General features: G+C 43.3%; 1 protein-coding gene across 1 annotated transcript; it reads right to left on the reverse strand.

Moving 5' to 3' along the window:
* Nucleotides 1-761: 761 nt before the first annotated feature.
* On the reverse strand, nt 762-20359 carry LOC115075160 (ervatamin-B-like). The gene is made up of 8 exons (XM_029575385.1): nt 20263-20359; nt 16646-16752; nt 13331-13473; nt 7901-8083; nt 4208-4390; nt 3084-3243; nt 1654-1753; nt 762-1422 (listed from the first exon to the last, which is right to left on the reverse strand). Exons 2-8 carry the CDS (start codon nt 16749-16751, stop codon nt 1323-1325), a joined length of 975 nt encoding a protein of 324 aa, XP_029431245.1. The 5' UTR covers nt 16752; nt 20263-20359; the 3' UTR covers nt 762-1322.
* Between the last annotated feature and the right edge of the window lie 1367 nt (nt 20360-21726).

Raw genomic sequence — 21726 nt, forward strand, 5'->3', positions numbered from 1 at the left:
CACAACTATCTTTTTTAGAGTATTATTAAAATAAGGCATTCCCAGGGCAATTTGTGAACTGGATAAAGATTCTTTACCAGAAAGTAAAACGTTAATTAATAATGGCTGGTTAGGCAAAAACCCTTCCATGTTTCATATCTCTTTAAAAAATGTGAAATATCAGAACCTTCATAAATCAATAAAACATTCCTCACACACAGATGTGCCCTGACTGCTCCCCCCAGAAAACAGATACAGCACAAGCAGCAGCAGCAGTGCAAGCTTCCCCAAAATATGTCCACACCAATATGACTTAACTTGTTTTGAGGGTTTACTTATAAGGGTAACTTAGCTTAGGAACAATCTGTCTTTCTTGCTTACCAATACTTGTCTCGTTTTACAGTGAAAGAACAATCGAAGCAAATCAGACCCTTCACCCACCTCTGTAGCCCATGCTCGCCCTTCCAACCCATTACAGTAATCTGTTAATCTTGTTACCCTGTAATCTAATTGTAATCTGTAAATTCAATTGTAATCTATAAATATAATTGTAACCTGTTAATCCTGTTACCTCTTCCTTCTCTCTTTTATCTTGTTCAGGTTTCCGTTGTTCTCGGACCTCTATCAGTTGTCCCTCTCCCCCCTTCCCCTGTTATTTGTCATTTCCACCTATTGTTATTCTGTAAACCGATATGATGTGTACTTTAATGTCGGTATAGAAAACCTGCTAAATAAATAAATAAATAGTTTGTTCACTATTGCATCAATGAATCACAATTTCATATTTTTCAGTTGTATTTATTTACTTTTATTTGGAATTACATTCAATTACAGCAGGTATTTCTTTGTCCCTGGAGGGGTTACAATTTTAAGTCTGCATCTGCGGCAGCAGAGGATAAAATGCCTTGCACACGGCTTCCCTGACTCTCACCACTAGGCCATTTCTCCACTTTCTCACTAGAACCTGAAGGAAGGCATCAGCTTATTTCCCACCTGCCTTGAATAGCTGTCAGGTGGTGCTTGTTGAACTGGGTCAGATTCAAAGTGGCAAGCAGAGGTTTGGTGAATACCTCCCTATGATTTTGAGCTAATCTGCCAAGCCTGCCAGACCATGAAAATGTAACTTCCCTAATGAAATATCACCGAGATAATAAACTGCTAAATAATGCACCTCCTTAGCAGAGCTGTGAAAAGCAGATATTTTTGAAAAGCAGAAAAGTGTAGACATTGTGAACTAACAGCAAGTGAGAACATTAACGAGTCCATAAGAGTGCGCTCTTTCGTAGCCCATCTATTGCCTCCGCCGTGCATCTCCAAATCTGTGACGCTTCCAGTTGTCCAGGTCATATAAGGTCAATAGCCGACCCCCAATCGCCGATCTCACAAAGGTTGACATTGCGCCTGATTTTCCCGTATCCTTTTTCTCCCCAGTACTGACCCCAGCTGAAAAACGAGGAGAAGATACAAAGGAACAGAGCAACGTGAAAATGAAGGCGAGAATAAAAGACAGGGAGAAATACAATCCAGAACAAATGAAAAAAAAAAAGAAGATCAGGAAATGAAAGAAAGACCTGAGAGTAAATCAAAGGGAAAGATAAACAGAAATGGAAAATGAGATTAAAGAAGACAAGACCAGCTAGCTGCCTGTTTTGCAAGGTTATCCAGCAGCACTACCTGTTCTTTATTATCCAGTACTGTTCATACTCCTCAGACCCGTAGCCCACGGCTAGAATGGCATGGTTAGCTGCTGGAGCACAGGCTTCGTCGTAGATCCCTAGGACGGGCAGAAGGGTCCACATTATATTCCCTTGTCATATATATGTTTCACAAACAGTATTTCTACACTGATATATAACGCCTCCAATATTTAGAGAGAAAAAAGCCTACGGCAGATATTGTGGAGGATGTCCTACCTCTTTTATATCTGCTGACAGACCTGGCCTCCCTCTATAAAAAGCAGCACCCCCCTTCTGCCTTCAGAAGGAAGCACTGGCTGGGAGCTAGTCCTCTGGGAAAAGCTTTCCTTCCAAACTCACTTCCTCTTATTGGGGCAGCTCGGTCCCGAGTGCTCCTTCCTAAGAGACGCCAGGGCACTGGCTTCCGAGATTGTTAGCAAACATCATCGAGACTCATGTGCTAAGGTGGGCCGCGCTTTGCACAGGAACAGTTTTGCTCCCGAGATTTCTATGCACATTAACCCCATAGCAAAATATGCGCCTGTGCTGTTTCCACCAACTGTTTAGCAAAAATGAGGTTTGTAAAGGGTTTTTGCATGTGGCGTTATTATGCATTTGTAGGGTCCCATTGTGATCCCTTCTTAAGGGTATTTGGCAGACCCCTCAGTGAGGCTGTGCACCAGGAGGAGGACACTGATACCAGCAGGGAAATTGGGGTTAGCTGCTCCTCTGGAGTGGCTCTCTTTTCTGAATGTTGTAAACAGAAAAAGAATGATTTATTTTTATTTATATTCTGCTTTTTCAGGCACTTCAAAGTGGATTACGTTCAGATACTGTAGGTATTTAGATCCCAGAGGGCTCACAATCTAAGCTTTGTACCTGAGGCAATGGCTGGGAAATGACTGCAAGCCCCTCACACGGAGTCCACCCTATTCCGACTTCCTCCAAAGCTGCTCTCTTGTACGGCAGCAATGCCCCTGAGCTGTCACGCTGGCCAACTCTTTAGGCAGGTTGCCAAATTGATAACTATTGCTAGCCCTTGTGGGAGTTCACCTAGCGCGACTTCAAGCAAATGACTTAGTATAGGGAAGATGCAATAGAAAGAACATTATATATATGTATCCATAATTATTACATGGTCAGTGTTTTCTCCTACTGTTCATTATTAATTTTTTAATAACTGTCATTGCTGTTCCTTTTTATCTAGGGCATCTACTTGTATTTTATTTGGAAAAAGCCTTGTACAACTTTCTGATTACTAGATTTGGTCCACAGATTTCACTTTGCATGGATCTGTCTATAATACACCAGAGATCCCCCGAGGGAATGATTTCCTGGCTGCTCCCAGCAACTCAGCTCTTATTCTCTGGCTTTCTTACTGCCATTTCTGAACAGAACGCAGTGTTGTAATAAAAGCAAAGCTCTCACCTTTGTCATAGAAGTAAAAATGGGTGTGCACGGCAAATGCCACAGACAAAGGCCCGTCGAAAGCCACTGCGGATGCAATGTTGTCTTCTCCTATCAAGTCATAGGATTTGGAGGCATTCAGTTGCAAAGCTTTGCTGTTTTTAAAACGGCATTCGGTAGCCTGTGGAGAGAAAATATTGCCATAGGAGAATATGCTCAGCTAGCGGAGTGAGAATCAGCAAAAAAAGCAGGCAATGTCCGGGACAGGCTGAGCCTTGCCTGGCTTAGCTCCATTGCATCTCTGCACCTGTAGGCCTGTTCTTCTTTGAGAAATTGAAACTAGAAGTGTGCAGTCAATGTTCCTTCTAAATTTTTGGCAGGCTACGTGCGCAAAAATGTTCTCTCTGTGCAACGTTGTACGAGCTGAGCTCATATTTGTGCCCTATGAGCCAGTATAATGCAAATAATGCTGGGAATTTGTGTGTGCGGCGTGTTTTCCTGTGTGCGCAGGATTCACGAGCTATGTGCATGCACACGTGTGCACAGCTTAGAGGGAACAGAGTTCACAGTAAAATCAGTCATCAGTTATCCATCACACAGGGAAATCTGGATATATGTTTGATATATGTGACACAAGGCTTCCTGGTCTGGGATAAAGAGCCATTGAATTAAAAAGCCTCATCCCATATATGTCCCCTTGAGATGCTGAATAAACTTTCAGATTCCACCCTTAAAATATATTGGCCATTCATAGCTTGAATACATTTACCAATTTCCTTGATACCTCAGGCTGACAGACTAAGAACAGAATGAACACGGAGAATGGACTTCTCTTCCCTTGCGGTACATCCTCCAGAACAAAGCTGAAGCATGTTAGTCAAGAGGTAAATGCGTGAGAACCTGCACTGACCCTACCTGTGCTATAGTGGGGGAGAGGGAGAGTGTGTGAGTGTGTGTGATGGAAGCTTGCATGGCCGCTGTCTGCGCTCTACCTGTTCTGGGGTGCAGCTGAGTGTGAGGGAGTGCGTGCTGTGCTCCTCCATATCTATCATCGCATGGAGATCAATTTGCACTGCTGTCGGTGTGGCATCTTAGTGCTAGGTTTCACTGGACACTAGCTGCCAGCTATGAAAAAAAATACTCACATATCCTTTGTATTTGTAGTTGGAACTCTTCATCATTCCATATTCGGTTACATGAAAAAATGCAGAACTAGGAAATCCACCACAGCAGCCGTCATTAGAAGAATCGCAGTCCACCAGCTGCTGCTCGCTCAGCTCCACCAGTGGTCCATATTTGATACAGTACCGAGACTCTATTGTACCCACCTGGGAGGAGAAAAGGCATGGGGTGACCTGAGCTCAGTGAACACACAGCGAGACCCCTGATAAAGGTATCATAAGAGGAGAAAAGAGCATGTGGGAAGGCCAAAATGCTACCAGAAGTGGGAGGAGTTTCCCAAGACCCCGAGAGGGGCTGGAGCAAGGCCAGCAGGAAGGCACTGAACCAGAAGAGAGATGGAATGCTTCTAGAAGGTTCTTGGGGGAGGGGGGGGGTTTACATTTTTCATTTTGGGACTAAATCACTCCAGTATAAGTAAGAGAGGAAGGGTTGGAGGAGACGGCAGGGCAGCCACAGTGATACATCAGCATAGAAAGGAGCGGAAGCAGGAGAGAGGCAGGGCATGAGGAGTGCTCTGAATAAGGTTTTGGAGAAGTCCATTAACGGCTATTAACCAAGTTGAGTAAGGGAATAGCCACTGCTATTACTGGCATCAGTGGCATGGGATCTTCTTGGTGTTTGAGTATTTGCCAGTTACTTGTAGCCTGGATTGGCCTCTGTTGGAAACAGGATGCTGGGCTTGATGGACCCTTGGTCTGACCCAGTTTGACATGTTCTTAAGTGCCTGTGAGCACAAGATCACCAGTTCATTCAGTCCCCACACATGCTGTCTTATGATAATACCAATGCAACTGGCAGCACAGAGCAAGGCACAGAGGGCAAAAACTGTGCACACTGATTAACTGTAGCTGTACACTCAGTCCTCCTGCCATTCACATGGAAATTCAGGGAAACTGAGCAGAGAAAGACTTTATTTTAAGGAAAATAAAATAAAGATGTTTCACCTCTACCCACACAAAACAGAACACAATGAAACAAGTGGGAGCAGTAAATTTGAAAACATAAATTCTATCTCAACCAATGACAGACTAAATACATTTTCATTTAGTTCAAATTATGACAGCAAGAGGGCAGCAAAGCACTTCATAGGCCAGTTGTTGAGTTTTTTTATTTGGCTTAATCAGTGTGATTCTAATTTCCTTCCATTTCCTAGTCTCTTAGTCTGGAGGCTATAGGGTTTTTGGATATCATGATCTATAGACATCCTTTTCTATCTACAGGAAGTGATGTGGAAGCCTTCAGACTGGAACACATACTGTGCTTACATTTCTCAAATGGTCATGTGCATCATTTGAAGCTGAATTTGCCACTGAGTCGGTTTTTTCGATTAAGATGTTTGTGCACTCTACAACTATTGAGTGTAAGAAACAAGAGAATGATATGGCACAGAGATGTTTCCAACGGGGGGTATCCTATGGGATGTGAAGATCATTTAGTATGAATCTTGCCATTTTCAGCACAAACACACCTGATGTGTTACGCCATTGTTCAATGATGGTTGATTGATACTTCAAGTTCATTCTGTTTTTAAGTCCCTTCCTCGTTTTAATGTTTGGGATCTGCTCGTCTATTCCTATATTCTTCATCTGGACGCTTTGCAAGACAGCACTAAGGAATGGAGAGGTTTTCCAATGGTGTTCCCAGTGTACAGTAGGCTATAGATGGATCAGTTCTACGTTTTAAAGATCACAACCCTGTTTATGCAAGATTGAACAGTCATTGCAATATGACTCGTGCTGTTTATGTGATACTTGGCGCCTGTGAGTTATTGTACATCAGAAAAACACAAAGGACATTTTGAAAACGAATGACAGAACACCGAAGTTGTATGCTGACTGCTCACAGGGCCCCTATAATGTGATAATACATCTTGGGTAGAATCATTTCAACTATATGAGGTGGTAATATGGATTATAAGCTGATCTCCTTAGAACTAAGATGGATTTACAGACAGAACCCTATAACACAGAAAGAGATTGGCTGGTGTTTTACTCATAAGTACTGCCATGTTTGCCTTTAGAGACTTTCAAAAAAATTATATATTATATTTCATATATATTATATATATTTTATATATATTTTGTGGCAATTCAGGACTGACCATTATGCATATCTAAGCACGCAGTAATAGGACGGACGTCAGGCACAAGACACTATTGTGAGGTCTCGGTGCTTTTTGTATGAGGTCTTCGTGTGAAATGCATGTTTTCTAAAATCATGCGCATTTCCTGTTAATGAGAGTGATATTGGGTTTGGGATACAGTTATTTTTTCACTCTAAAGGTTCTTTTTTTGATAGTACTGATACTTTTAGAGTTTGGCATCTTTTGACAGGACAGTTGGTGGACATAGAATTGGTCTAATTAGAATGATTCATAAATTAAAAGGGTTTGGTTTTTTTTAAACTTTTTTGGGAGTTATTATGAGGGTTCTTCATGAGTGGATGTAATCAGTTTAATCATTTAATGTGCATTTAATTTTGACACATAGCAGATTCATATGATCATTTGATACTGACCTATGTGTGCGATTGATTAAAACATTGGCATTTGTTTAAAAAGGGTTTAATTAACATACTGATTCAATGTCAGTCTTTCTATAGGCCCCCTGAAGCAGAGATTTCAAACACCAACACTGGGACGAGCTGAAAGAAGGTCACAGATTGCTGAAGTTAAGTGCAATTTAAATGATTTCACTTGGACTGACTTTGGAGAAAGATAAAACATTTTTATGCGCCGTAGTCCTTCTATTATTCAAAAGTGTAAATAACTGATTCACATCTACTCGTTCAAGACCTCTCATGATCTTTCATTTTTTCAAAATACTTGGCGAGGATAGGGGTGGTGGGATAGTCTCAGCCCATAGTACATTAATGCTTTTCTTTTATCATTGACGTGGGGCTTGGGATTTGGGAACACGCTCCCGGATAACTTTAGATCTGTTCCTGGGCACTTTGAAGTTAGCTAATTAACTTATTCGGCTAACTCCTAATATTGAAGTTAGCCAGATACGTTTCTCAGCTAACTCGTCTCCATCCCAGAATATCCATGACTTATTTAGCTAATTTTTGACGGGATAATGAGTTACGCCAAAAATGAGCCAGATACGTAGGGACAATTTTGAAAACCCACCAATTAGCCGGATCACCTGTGAGCTATCCAGCTAAATGCCTTTGAATATTGACCTCACTGTAGCAAGTATTTCTGCAGTTCTCTAATCCCTGTGACTCAATGACAAGAGACAACACTCAGCTTATGCATTTGTTCCTATCGAAATGTTTTTGTAAAATGTTTCTTTCCCTCTCAGTAAAAGCTTAAGAAAGCCTTTCCTCTATCTCTCAAATCCAAGAGAGAAATGATCCTAGATAATAGTGACTCCGCTCTAAGTCCACTTTCCCTCTCAGTTGCAGGCTACACAATTGAGGAAATCACACTTAGGTCGAAAGAGCGCTGCACCTTGATTGCTCCTTTCTTCTCCCTTCCCATCCCTGCTCCGTTCTGTCTAGTTTCCAAAATGAAATCTGCAGTTTTGCTTGTCCCATAGACTGCAATGGATTCCCAAATAAATGCAAACATCTGTGTTATTTTCGAAGGGCCTCTCCATTCATTTGGTTTGAAATAAAACAAATCATCATATTAGGGAGTAAAGAGTCCTTACTGTGGAAAAAGCCCAGCAGGAGCCGCAGTATCCCTGGTCCTTCACAGCCGTGACACACTTCTCATCTCTCCAGTCAACATTCGAGGGCCCTGGTTGATAGCTCCTGTCCTGATAGTTTTTAAAAGTCCTCTCTTCGGATGCTGGAGGATGGAAGCAGCTCATCGATTTCAGTTCCTTCTCTGTCTAAAAAGTGCAATCATTTTTAAGAAAAATATAGAGAGGAGTAGAGACAGGAAAGGCAGAAAAAAAAGGAGAGAAATGGTCATGGTCGTTTCACTGGTTATACATAACTGGACTCAGGTGTAAAAAGGGGGGAGGGAATAACAGAGCATAAATCAGTGAAAGAAACACCAATGGGAAGCATTGAAATAAAATATGCAAATATCACTGCGGAAGATGGAAATGAAGAAAAAAGTGCAGGGGGGTAACTTGTTAATGCGGCAGTTACTATCCTTAACCAATAAGGTTTCATACTTTTGATGCAGCTCCATCATTGCTTTTTGCTTCAACGGCAGGGGAAACGTGGAAAGGGGGAATTGGATTCAAACAGCAATAAACAAGGGCCCTGACTTTCTTGGTCTGGGGAAACAAATATGCATGGGGGTAACGTCTTGATGCAGCTGTTACTGCCCTTAACCAATAAGCCTGACACGTTTGATGCAACTCCAACATTGCTCTCTGCTTCAACAGCAAGAGGTAACGGGGAATTGTACTAAGACAGCAATAAACAAGGGCCCTGACTTTTACAGTCTGAGAAACTTGTAAGTATGGGGGTGATCTGTACAGTGCGGCACAAGCTTGCTGGGCAGACTGGATGAACCGCTTGGTCCTTTTCTGCCGTCATTTCTATGTTTCTATGGATAGTATTCTCTAACAATAAGGTTATACAACTAAACAAAGTTGTAAATAGGTAACCAAACAGGTAAATCTTAACCACAGGGTACCCAGTGTTGCGCTCCCTGGCCTTGGCAGGCCCACCAGGATGTCTGCGCTGTGCTTCAACATCTGCGTGACAACTGCCGCTATGCCAAGCTAGACAAGTGTCTGTTTGAGGAGAGCCTGCCTTTCCTTGGGTACATCGTATCTAGACATGGCTTCTCGATAGACCCTAATAAACTACAGAGCATCCGAAATTGACCCAGCCTGCAGGTTTACGAGCACTACAGAGATTTTTAGGTTTTGCAAATTATTATTGACATTTTATAGCAAACTACTCCATTGTCGCCAGCCCCCTTACGGTGCTTACTTGTAAGGGAGCGGATACCAAGAATTGGACTCCTGAAACAATTGCAGCCTTTCAGACTTTGAAAGAGGCCTTTGTACAAATCATGGACCTTGTTTATGGCACCCTGACCCAAGTCATCCATTTATAGTTGACGTGGACGCCTCTTCCATCGGAGCAGGCAGAGTCTTAAGTTAACATTCTACTGAAGGCACTTTGCATCCATGCTTCTTCTTCTTGCAAAAATTTTCCTCCACTGAACGAATTTATAGTATTGGGGCTGTGAGCTCCTCATGATTAAGCTCGCCCTGGAAGAATGGCACTCCTGGTTACAAGGCACCCAACACCGGTTCACAATATTTACAGATCATAAGAACCTGGAGCAGCTCCAACATGCTCAGCGTTTGAATTCACGCCAGGCCCATTGGGCAATGTTCTTCACCCGATTTAACTTTGATTTACGTTATTGCCTTGCAGAAAAGAATTTGCGAGCTGACACATTATCTCACTCCTTTAAACCCAAAGATTCCCCAGAAGAGCCTCAGCATATTATTGACCCGGTTTGTATTTACCTGTCTGCCACCATGACTGTGCCTGTGGGGAAGGCAGTGGTACCCCGCAAACTCTGTGAAAAGGTGCTACAATGGGCACACGATTTGCTGGACACCCTGGATGCACACGAATGTTGTCTCTTCTTCAGCGCTACTACTGGTGGTCAACCATGTCTCTGAATACCTGAGCTTATATGGACTCCTGCCCCATGTGTGCACAACAAACATTGCCCATGGGATGACCCTGGGGACAGTTACAGCCATTGCCAGCCCCCACCTGTCCACTGACTTTGTGGTGGATCCTCCTGCATCTAATAGCAATACTATTATCTGGGTGGTAATGGACAGGTTTTCCAAGATGGCTCACTTATCCCGCTTCCTAGCTTGCAATCTGCACCTGAACTGGCACGCCTGTTCTTCTTGCACATATTCCATCTTCACGGATTACCTGAACATATCATTTCCAACAGAGGACCTCAATTTGTCACCTGCTTCTGGCATTCCCTGTGCAAGAAATTTGGTATATTAGTAGGATTGACTACGGCCTACCACCCTCAGGCCAATGGCCAAGCTGAACATGTGAATCATTCTCTCAAGTTGTTTCTACATTCGTATTCCAACAACCAGCAGGATAATTGTACTCAATTGCTCCCATGGGCAGAGTTTTCTCATAACTCACATGCCTTTACAGCCACAGGAGCCTCCCCTTTCTCCATAGTATACGAGACAAATACGGCCACCTCTACCGATACCTCTTACAGTTTCTTCTCCAGCTGCACAAGCGACTGCGGATGTCTACATGCTCTATGGACCCGCACGAATCAAAGAGTACAACAGTAGGCTGCTCATGCCAAGAAATCATCAGATGCTCTTTGAAGACCAGCCCCAGAGTTCCAAACAAACGACAAAATATGGCTGAGTATGCGCCATATTCATCTGAAGCTCCCTTCACCGCGTTTCACCCCCAATATATTGGTCCATTTCCAGTCACTCTATGCATCAGCCCAGTGACTTATCAGCTCCATTTTCCACCTACGCTGGGAGTATACAACTCTTTCCATGTATCCCTTCTCAAGACACTGATTCTTTCCTGAACTTCTCACGGAACTCCTGAGCCCTTGCACCTCGTCACTGAAACTGACATCCTTTATTGGGTGCAAGAAGTCCTGGATGTCTGAAAGAGAGGCCTCTATTGGGAGTACCTCCACTCTTGTGAGGGGTATTGCCCCTGAGAAAATTCCTGGGAACCCGCTACTAATATCTGTGATAAAGGTCTTCTCAAGCAATTCCACGCTACCTATCCTGGTAAGCCCAGACCTCCAGGAGGGGGGGGGAGGGGGCGGGTAAGGGTTGGTACTGATTTGCTCCTCGGCCATGGCAGGCCCGCAGCCAGGTTCACTCACCCCTGACGCCGGGCCTCCGGAGCTGGTCTGACCTCCTTGGTGGCGGTTGGTAGTCGCCTCCGCACCCATGATCCTTCCATGCTCCCGGGATGCTCCTGTGCTGCCGCAAGTTTCTCCGGGGCCGACCAGTCCTCCCTGTGTGCAGCGTGGAGAGACGCCGCCACCTCCTCCTCTCCAGCCTGTTGGCCATAGGCGCGCTTGTGTCTCTTTGGAATTTAAAGGGGCCACAGCTGGAAAGTCTCCTGCGGCCTCAGGTGATGACATCAACTGGCTCCACTATATAAGACAGGCTCAGATGCTCATAGCTTGCCTTAGCAACAGGTCTCCACGCTTCTCTGCTGTGCGCTTCATTGCTGATCCAGCTCCTGTTCCAGTTTCAGTTCCTGCTCCAGCTCCCTGTTCCTGCCCTGCCTTCGGTCAGACTTCCTTGGCTTGACCCGGACCTGAACCTGACCTTGCCTATAGCCGCCTGCCTTCGACCACTCAGCCTGAACCTGACCTCGTCTCTAGCCGCCTGCCTTCGACCCTCTGCCTGGACTCGATTTTGGCTCTCGTTTTGCCTTTCTGGGACCCTCTGGCTCCGTTGCCTTCCAGCACTCTGTCCTCTGGACACCTCTATCGGGATCAACCATGCGGAGGCCCACCTAAGTCAAGCCGGCCCCATATCCAAGGGCTCATCCTGCGGGGAACAAGGGCTGGTATTGGTGAAGCCCCAGTCAACCTCCGCTTCTTGCTTGGCCTCGCCTCCCGACAGTGGGGACCTGTGGGGATTTCCCCCACAGGTGGCGCCAACACCACCTCGGGCCAGGGGTCCAGCTCTGCCACACCCAGATATGTGATGCACTAATATTCCTGTCACTATCTGTACGCATATAAAATGCTGGGGCCCAGGCTGCTTATATGTCAGCAAAAGGCCGGCAGCCTGCAGAATTCTGAAGGCTAGAAGAAAGTCTTCCCTTCAGAGGCAAAAATCCTCTTCACGTCCCCTCTGAGTTCTGTTTTATTTTTCCCAATCAGAGACCTTTTCAGCAGGAGGGGGAAACCAGTCTTGACTTTATACAGATGTGCTATTAACAGACCGTAGAAACAACGAAGTATGAATTGTTTTCTGAGATAAAGTTCCTCTAACTCTCTTGGTCACTTATCTCAAAATACATGAAGGGAAATCCCGGGCTTCAGCTCCAGCGTTCCAGATCTGTTTGCAGGCTGTGACACCAACGATCTCCCCAGCTTCCATGGGATTTCTTGCACTTCCTAGTCCTGGTAGCAGACAATTTCTCTCAGGCTCGTACCACTCCCCTATGCTGCACAGCTTTGGCCAACTCCCCAGAAAAAACCTGGGCAGTCAAAGCCAAAAACATGCCTTTTATTTCTTTTGTTTCACTCTTGATAGGAGAAGAAGCTCTTTCCATTCCTTCCTGATTGCTGGACAATTCCGATAGGCTTACAAAGATCATGTGGTCTTCTCACTTTGTAAGCTGCCTGGTTAACCACGTAGCTGCTAGTTCCGCAGAGGCATAAACTTCATGACTAATGCGAGGGTTCTCATCCCAGTCCTTGGAACATACCAAGCCAGAGAGGATTTCAGGATATCCACAATGAATATGCATGAGAGAAATTTTGCATGCACACTGCCTCCATTATATGCAATCTCTCTCATGCATATTCATTGTGGATACCCTGAAAACCTGGCTAGGGGTGCCCTGAGGACTGGGTTGAGAATCACTGGTCTAACATACAAATAGTTCCTTTGGCACCTCTCTTCTCACAGTAAGGGACAACTACTGGGCTGGGCAGTATTAAAGCCTCTGGCAAGTCTGAGTCATAGTTATGCATATGTTAACCTTAACTATGTAAGATGCTGTGATGCCCTTGGAGCAGTCTAAGACAGGAGAAGGTCGGAGAACAGGCTAGGCTGGAGTCTGTTCTGCTTTTCAACAGTTTAATTACAAAACGTTCAGCAAGACAGAATCAAAATGGCTGCTTACCTCAGCAGACTGACAATGGGCCTCACCTTTGTATCCCTTACCTCAGGGAAACTCCCCCACTCGAGGATCCCTTTCCTGTCTGTCTTAAGGTGGACCGGGCCAGAGAGCTGGAGCCGGTCCGTTGTCTGAGGCTCTCTGTCATATACTCTATCACAGATGCATATACAAACTACTAAGTTGAATTTTACTGATTTTCAACAGGATTCCCTTCAAGCAGGTACATTTTCTATAAGAATACTAGGGGGTTCTAATCCCGTCACTCTTACCTTGTCAGCAAAGTGATTCACTTTCATCCAGTAACTCTTCTTTCCTTGGTCAGCCAATTGGTTGTGCTCCTGGACCATTTTCCAGTTGGATTCCCAAGTTTTTCTTCGAAATTCCTCATCAATCTGGGAGGTATACTTCTTCTCTGTTATGAAGTAGTGTGGTTGGGTAGTTAATCCATTTGAATGTGTGTCAATAAAGATCAACAAAAATACTAGATGATACCTTTGTATTGGACTAACAATGCATTTCTTGGCTCGCTTTCAGAATCTATACCTCCTTCTTCATGTCACATCAGCATGAGCAGGCAAAGGCAAACACCTACAGTACCCGAACGTTATCCGCTTTGAAGTGCTGAAGTGTGCGAAAAGCAGAATACAAAAAATCTAAATAAATAAAAATAAAGGATTATGTTGCCTGAATAAATAAGTGATTCCCAGATTATGTTACGATAATGGCGTGACAGGAAAATCACTTCTATATTAAAGGAATACACCACACCCTTCCTCCCTTGCCCCAACACACAACCATTCAGGCCGATTCTGTAAAGTGCCCTCGGCCGGGCGCACTGTTCAACACGCGTTTGGCCGCATGTTTCTGAGGGGCGCCTGTTACCCCTTATTCTGTAAGGGATTTAGCCCCTCAAAAACGCGCAGCCAAACCTCCTGAAAACTAATAGCGCTCATCGCATGCAAATGCATATTGATGAGGCTATTAGTCAGTCACCCGGGATACTGAAAGTAAAATGTGCGGCCAATCCACACATTTTACGCTCATAAATTAGCCCCTGTCCAAGGGCAGGCGTTAATTTATAAGCAACCCAGAAAAATGTACAGAAAATACTGCTTTCCTGTACACCCTCCAACTTAATATCCCAGTGATATTGTCGGAGGAATCAAAAATGTAAAAAAAATACATTTAAAAAAATGTTTTAAAAAGTGCCAGCTGGTCCGATAGACGCTCAATATTACTGGCGCCCGTTTTCCTAACCAATGGCTGTCAGTGGTTTCAGAAAACCGACGCTCATAAAATCGAGCTGACAGAGCCACCTCTCCCGGGCCACAGAGGCGCTAGGGGAGCGTAATCATCCCTAGCGTCTCCTTTTAGCGCGACCCCTCGTTTAAATATAGGATCGCGCGCCCAGGAGAGGTGGCTGGGCGCGCATTGGGAGAGCGGGCACTCAACACGGAGCGCCCCTGCTCCCGCGATCCTTACAGAATTGTAATGTAATCAATATGTAATCAATGAATCACTTGTGCATTCAGGCAGCGCCATCCCTTACTCTTTATCTGCTCATTTTGTATTGACCCGATGAAGCGTGCACAGTTCCAGAAAGCTAGTCAAGAAGTGCTTCAGGTTAGTCCAGGAAAAAGTATCAGCTAATATTTATTTTATTACTGTCTGTTATGGGATGTAAATCAAATCATATCATGGGAAAACGTCCTTTTCTTCAGACTATCTATTCTGAGGACCATGTTCAGAGGGATTTGCCTGGGCAACCTTTACATTTCTCAGACAAAACCCTGAGCTTTCAATTTTCTTTCCCTTTAAAATTAATCCGTATACACTACTAGGGGTGTTCTGGAGTGGGGTTAAATTATGCAGATAACTTTAATATTCAGAGCAATCTGGATAATGTATCAAGCAGCCCTAAAGTGGTCCAGATGTGGGTACCCGGGTACTGGATATATTCAGCATTCAGAAAGAGGTTTTGAATGTTCTTGCAGAAAATACGTTTTATTCACATATTAGATTAGGTGATTATTTTAAGGGATCAGCTAATGTTCCCTCTGAGTGTTGGGTTGCTGTGAGCATAAATTTGATAGGCTTTTTCCATCAAAGAAAGTAGTGCTCACAAGGTAATGTAGGAGGGTGGACTGTGTTCTAGGGCACACGACAGCAGCAAGGTTTCTGGTGCCCCAACAACTTCAGCTGTCACCCTACGCCCCTGTGTAAGAGGACCTACCAGACCTGTCCCAGAGACCCTCACAGCCTGCTGCAGAGCTGCCAAGAAATCCACTTCCAGGAGGTAGATTTTAAGCCAGTGCTGGTTTTTGGTAACCGAGCAATGACTCCCTTGTGCCTTCAAACGTAATAGCTGAGTTAGGAGGCAGGTGCAGAACAGCTTTCTGTGAGGAGCGGAAGTGTGCGGGATGGAACATAAGGAATTAACTGGTCGACGTTCAAACGCCATTTAGATGGATAACTTTTCAGTTATCCATCTAAAGGGCAACCCGGCGATATTGAAAGCCAAATGCGGCTAAATTCTACTCATATAACTTGTTATGCAGCTAGAATAATATACCCTGCTAGTTAGTGGAATACGTTTATCCCGCTAACTAGCTGAGCCGCACAGCGGCTGAAAATGGATCCTCGAAGGTTTTGAAAGATAGAGAGGGCAGCCAGCGTGTAACGCATGGAATGTCAGGCGAGTATTTTAAACCCGACCCAGTAAACTACCGGGCCCGGCAGCTAGTGGAGTGCTTGCAATGTCGGTGTTATGTGGTCAGACCTTTCAGGCCAAAGATGATGTTTACATGAGTTGGAGACACATTCTATGCAAAATTGTCTCATACATATGCATTATGGATAGCTTGAAAATCTGATGGGCTATAGGAATATGAAGGTAGGTTTGGGAAACCCTGAGCCAGCTTAGCCCTAGCAATACTTCTGCTAAATATTTATAGGTACTTTTGTAATATTGTGTATAAGTTAACCAGCAAATATGCGCATAAGTGATGCCAGTTTTCAAGACGAGGATACAATTTTTTTTTTTACATTCTTGTCCTTTTTGTTCCTCTGACTTAATATCCCCACAATAAAAAGTTGGAGGAAGTACAGAAGAGCAGTATTTTCTGCTTTTCTGAACATTTTCTGGTCTGCTCTGGGCAGGCGTTAATTTCTGAGGATAAAAATGTGCGCGTCGGGCACACTTTTTTTTTTAAAAATCAGTGGAGAATAGCTAATAGCCTCATCAACATGCATTTGCATGTGGTGAGCGCTATTAGTTTCGCTCACACTAATTCCCTTGTAGAATAAGGGGTTGTGGAGGTGCATCCAAAACCCGCGTCCAACCTCGAGTTAAACAGTGCGCTCGCTCGGCTGAGCGCGCCGTATTGCATTGGCCTGTTTGTGATGGATGTGTTTTTGCAAAGCTTCAGACAGATAGTTAAGTGGAGAATCGGATGACTGTATTCACGTAGTCTGTCCATTTAGGTACAAAACGAAACAGCAAAACATTAGTTTGATTAATTCCTGAATAAATGCAATAATGCTTGCATTTCAGAATAACTTATGCTGTAATGTAATCTCCATACCATAATTTGATTTCCAAAGTTTCCATTCACTGTCCAGGCTTCTTAGAGTTGTTGCATTACAGGCCAGAATGAATGCCAGAACGAGGAAGAAGGTCTCTGAGTACATCCTAGAGACAAGAAAAATATGTTGACCAGAGTTAAGTAGTTCATATGTGAGTTAGGGAAAGAGCGTGAGGAAGAGATAAAAAAGAAAGAATAACAGAGAAGAGAATAGGGAATGGAAATAGACATAAACAAGAGATACAGAGACATAAAAACAGATAAATGAGGCAGCAACAGAGGAACAAAAAGACAGGAAATGAAGGAGCAGAGAAATGGACATATTAAGAGGAGCAGGAAATATCAGGGTGGAAAAGAGAAGGGAGACAGAAGAATGAGGCAAGACAGCAGAGAAACAAACACAGTTAATCACACTTTTAGGCAACTTGCAAGATCCTCAGAGAAGAAAAATTACATTAACAATTCAATAACTCAAGCAAACCCAGCACCTAGAATGTATGCAGCAATGACACCCAGAAATATAACATGCGCTGACGATGGCTTGTTTTGAAAGCTGCAAGATTTTTCACAAGCACCTTTTCAACTTTGCACAACAACTCATAGGGTCTTGCCCTGCAGGGGCTGTGCAGTAAAGCCACAGAGCTCAGCTGGAACGTCCTGGCCCTAGAACGTCCTAGACTAATTGTTGGGATCCACCAAAGGATTTTGTCAGCTTTAAACTCAGAAAATAAACCTTTTTTGAAGAAAATGAACATAGTACGTAGAAAAGAAACATCTAGGAAGCCAATGGATGTTTCAAGATGTAAGAAGTCAGCTGCAATACACAAGGGTGCTCCAAGCAGGTGCTCTCTTCAGCTTCCCCTTGCTCACAGACTCACAGACTGACTCTGAAGGGCTGCATAGGGCTCCCCACTGCTTGGTGCCCAGGGCAGTTACTCTTCTAGCCCAGGACTACCCAGATGCCATCCTCAGGTAGCAATTTGTCTGAGAACAGAAACTTAGTAGTCTGAAAAGTTTCATCTTTCAAAACGTGATAGACATATCAATTAATAGACATTTCAAAACAATTACTATTTTTTAGACACAGTTGATCACACTCATATTTAGACAACTTACAAAATCCTGAAAAATTACATTATAAATTCAATGACCCAGAATTATTATTGTGGTTTTGACTTTTGAAATTCTGAACTTTACATCCAAAAGGTTCATTTGTTTAAGCCTAGATTTATCAAAATGTGAGTGAGAGAGAGAGAATCTACAAGGCCAATCTAGTAGTTAGCTATTTATGCCACTATAGGAGGCCCACCTAATAATTTGAGGTGAGGTTTAGGTAGTAGTGTAGGGGTTAGGGGCCACTTTTACATGCAGAGTGAGACATACGAATAGAACAGGGCACTCTTGTGAAGATTTGATGTCTCTCAGAGTGAGGAACCTCACAGAGCAATGAGATTTGTGCAATGCTCTTTCAATCTAGCTTGATGGACTCTCTACCTGGGTAACATCAAGCTAGGTTGAGAGCACATTGTACAACTCTCATCTTTAGGACATTACACTCTTGTGAAGATTTGCTGTTCTGTTCGTACGTCTCACTCTGCGTGTAAAAGTGGCCCCTAACCCCTATACTACTACCAAAACCTCACCTCGAGTAACTAGGTGGGCCTCCTATAGTAGCATAAATAGCAGCTTTCTGTGGTACAACTCCTAGAGGTTCTCTCCTTAATTGAACACCTTACTGTGTATTGTATGTGCTGTTACAGAATTAAAATTATGATTAAAAAAAAAATGTAATGACCCAAATCCAACACCTAAAAAGTACATATTTATACATACACTACTTTGATAATACTTTTGGAAATGCTGACTTGTTACATTGCAGCAATAAAACTTACATTTCCAAGTTTAAAATAATGTGATAAAAAACACTTAATTGAAAAATGAGAAATGATACTGTGCTTTTCTCCATAGACTCATAGATAACTGACACACTGACATCAGAGCTGCCATAGCGAAGGCTTTTCAAAAGGTGTAGATACTCTGCCTACCTTAGGGACCTACTTGTTAAAAGGGGCTGATGTAATAAGGCAGATTGTTATTCCTATTTAAGTGTGCATTTTGCTATGGCACGTTAACGCTGGTATTTCACAGGGGTTTATTCCTAAAAAATGTGCGTTCAACCAGGAGTAAAAACCATCATTATAATAAGTGCAGATTCATGCAAATGCCATGTAAAAGAAGGCATTGGCTATCATCCAGCTATGCAGGGAGGTGCATTAAAGGGCAGACAGCTTAGAACACATTTTGTTAATGTTGGAAATTTAACTCGTGAGTCAGAGCAGGAGTAAAACTTAACTCACATTTCTGGTGGGCAGTGTGCTAGCATCCAGCTGCTTCCATCACACTGGGCACAGCTATAGAATAACTTTGGCCACCGGAAATGTGAGTTTACTCCACCTCGGACCCAGGAGTTTAATTTCCAGTGTAAGCTCTCGAGGCGGGCACTTACAGCTGATGGTGTAGTGTTTAACTAGAGAGGGCCATCTTAGACAGCTAAGTGCCCACTCCAGAGAGCACATTCTTGCATCCAGGTAAAATCAAAGCATGGACTCTCTGGGGGCTGAGGTGGGGGAGGGGAGCACCTGCAGCTGAACAGTGTGTTAAAGTTAGATGCACGGCGCCAAAGTGGACCATGTCTAGCTGAAGGTGCCTGCCCCAGAGAGCTTTTTACATTTAGCGCTCTTTTTTTAGTCCTGTTTGATTTGCATCTCATTAGCTTACTGTATCCCATGGGGACCCCCTGTTTTTAACTTATGCGATAAGTCAAACCTGCACTACAATTTAACTTCAGTTGTAGCACAGGTTTTATTACATCAGCCCCAATGTGCGTTGTCAATAAATAAACCCCTTTGAGATGAATGGGAGCTGGTGAGAAACAATGTGCATTATTTATTATGCATTTTAGTAACTGTAGACCCTAAACTTAGGCAGCTATAGCGGTGGAGTTAGGGCAGGGGAAATAAGTTAGGCATCTACCACTGATTTTCAGCATTTGGCATCTAATTTAGGTATCTGAATCTAAGCAAATGAACTGCAGGCCTAAATGTAGGTTTCTAAGTTTTATTTATTTATGTATTAAATATTTTTAGATACCACTTAAGCTAAATGAATTGCACTAAGCGGTGTATAATATTACAAGCAAACAATAAAATAATATTACAAGCAAAGAATAAAAGCATAAAATTATAGAAATAAAACTGATACAACGGAGCCTAAGAGCTAAGCTTCCTGGCACAGATTCCTGTAGGGATCTGACACACTGCTCCTGCCTATGCGGTGCCTCTTCTGTCAATGAGCATCCTGCAGCCTTAACTAACCCTGACGGCTGACTGTGCCACATGGCATCTGTGTGAACTTGTAGTTTTTTCTAAGGAAATTAGAAGGGCAATTTTAAGGATTTTTATGACTGAAAAGCAGAACCTGGTTCAGAAAGGAATCCCGCAGGTAGGAAGTGAATGAAATTACTGTTTTCTGTCCTGTAGGATACAACTGTAGTAGAGAAAACAGATCTGATAGCACTAAATTTTACTAAAACAAATCACAAAGGCAAGAAGACCTACCTGATAACTTTGCAGGCTGTAAGGATTTGCAAGGTCAGTCTGTCTCCATGAAGGGCGGAATTCTTCTTTTATATAAAGAGCTCGGTTTGAGCAGAACTGTTCCCATGACCACCACATTTTTAACTTCTTGGTCATATCAAGCTCGATGAAGATAAGTTATCATGATGTAAGAAAGACTGTTGGAAAATAAATCTGCTGATGGGTAGATCATGAGTTACTGGATATTTGTGCTGCTCGGTAAGGCTCAGGGGTTAACGGTGATGGAGTCACAGGTTGCAGCCCTGCTACCTCAGAAACTCACTGCTTGGTCATGAACAAGACTTAGGGATGTGCATTTGTTTTGCCAGGATGAGTAAACCATGACCTATGAGTTGCTTTTTGTTTCAGTCTGTTGCAACTGAACCAAAACATTGTCTCATCTGAAACTATCCCAAAAATTGTGTACATTTTGATTTGGAAAATAGTATTTATGTATTTATTCGTAAAGCACTTGCATTCCATTTGAGCCAAACCAGCTGTTGTAAGTGGATTACAAGTTAACATTTAAAATATAATATGAAACATAAAACATAACGTAACATAAACCTTACATGCAATGTGAAGAGACTGATCAATTAAAATAAAAAATAAACATATCGTAACTTTCAAACGGGCATGCGGGCACATATTGGCACGTGTGCGTTGGCGCGAGCCCAGGGACGCAGCAATTTTATAACATGCGCAGCTGTTATAAAATATACCGGACACTCGCACATGTGCCCAATTTTAAATAAGCATGCACCGAGCTCGCCTCTCATAAATCACGTTTCTACCACATAAGTCAGGGTATTTTACAACTGGTGCGCATCCATGCCATTGCCAGTTTCGCTAGTTCATCTACCAGTTTGCCCAGTTAAGAGCTAAGTTCTCCAAACCTCCCTGGTTTAATAGCCTGCACTTTCACCTTTTAAACCTGTCAAATAACACCCAACATTAAAATAAGGATTTAAAAAAATTCCCCATTATCCATACCTTGGAGCTTTTGATTTCCAGATGCCCTGAAATTGTCATGAATTAGCAGACAAAAAGTAACTGGGGTAATTGTGCACACACATGCTCTCTCTCTCTCTCACACTCTTCCACATACAAACTCACATGTTCTCTCTCACGCTCCCACACACAAGCGCGCATGCTCTCTCTCCCTCTCTCATACGCAAGCAGACAAGGTCTCACTCTCCAACACACATGCTCTCTCCCACTCTTCCAAACCTTTTCCATTGGAAACAATTTAGTAGAACTAGGGGTCATGATTTGAAACTCCAGGGAGGAAGACTCAGAACCAATGTCAGGAATTATTTCTTCACGGAAAGGGTAGTGGATGCCTGAAATGCCCTTCTGGAGGAAGTGGTGAAGACTAAAACTGTGAAGGATTTCAAAGGGTCATTTTTCTGCCGTCATTACTATGTAAATATGTTACAAACACAA

The sequence above is a fragment of the Rhinatrema bivittatum genome, chromosome 13, assembly GCF_901001135.1.
Source record: "Rhinatrema bivittatum chromosome 13, aRhiBiv1.1, whole genome shotgun sequence".
NCBI lineage: Eukaryota > Metazoa > Chordata > Amphibia > Gymnophiona > Rhinatrematidae > Rhinatrema > Rhinatrema bivittatum.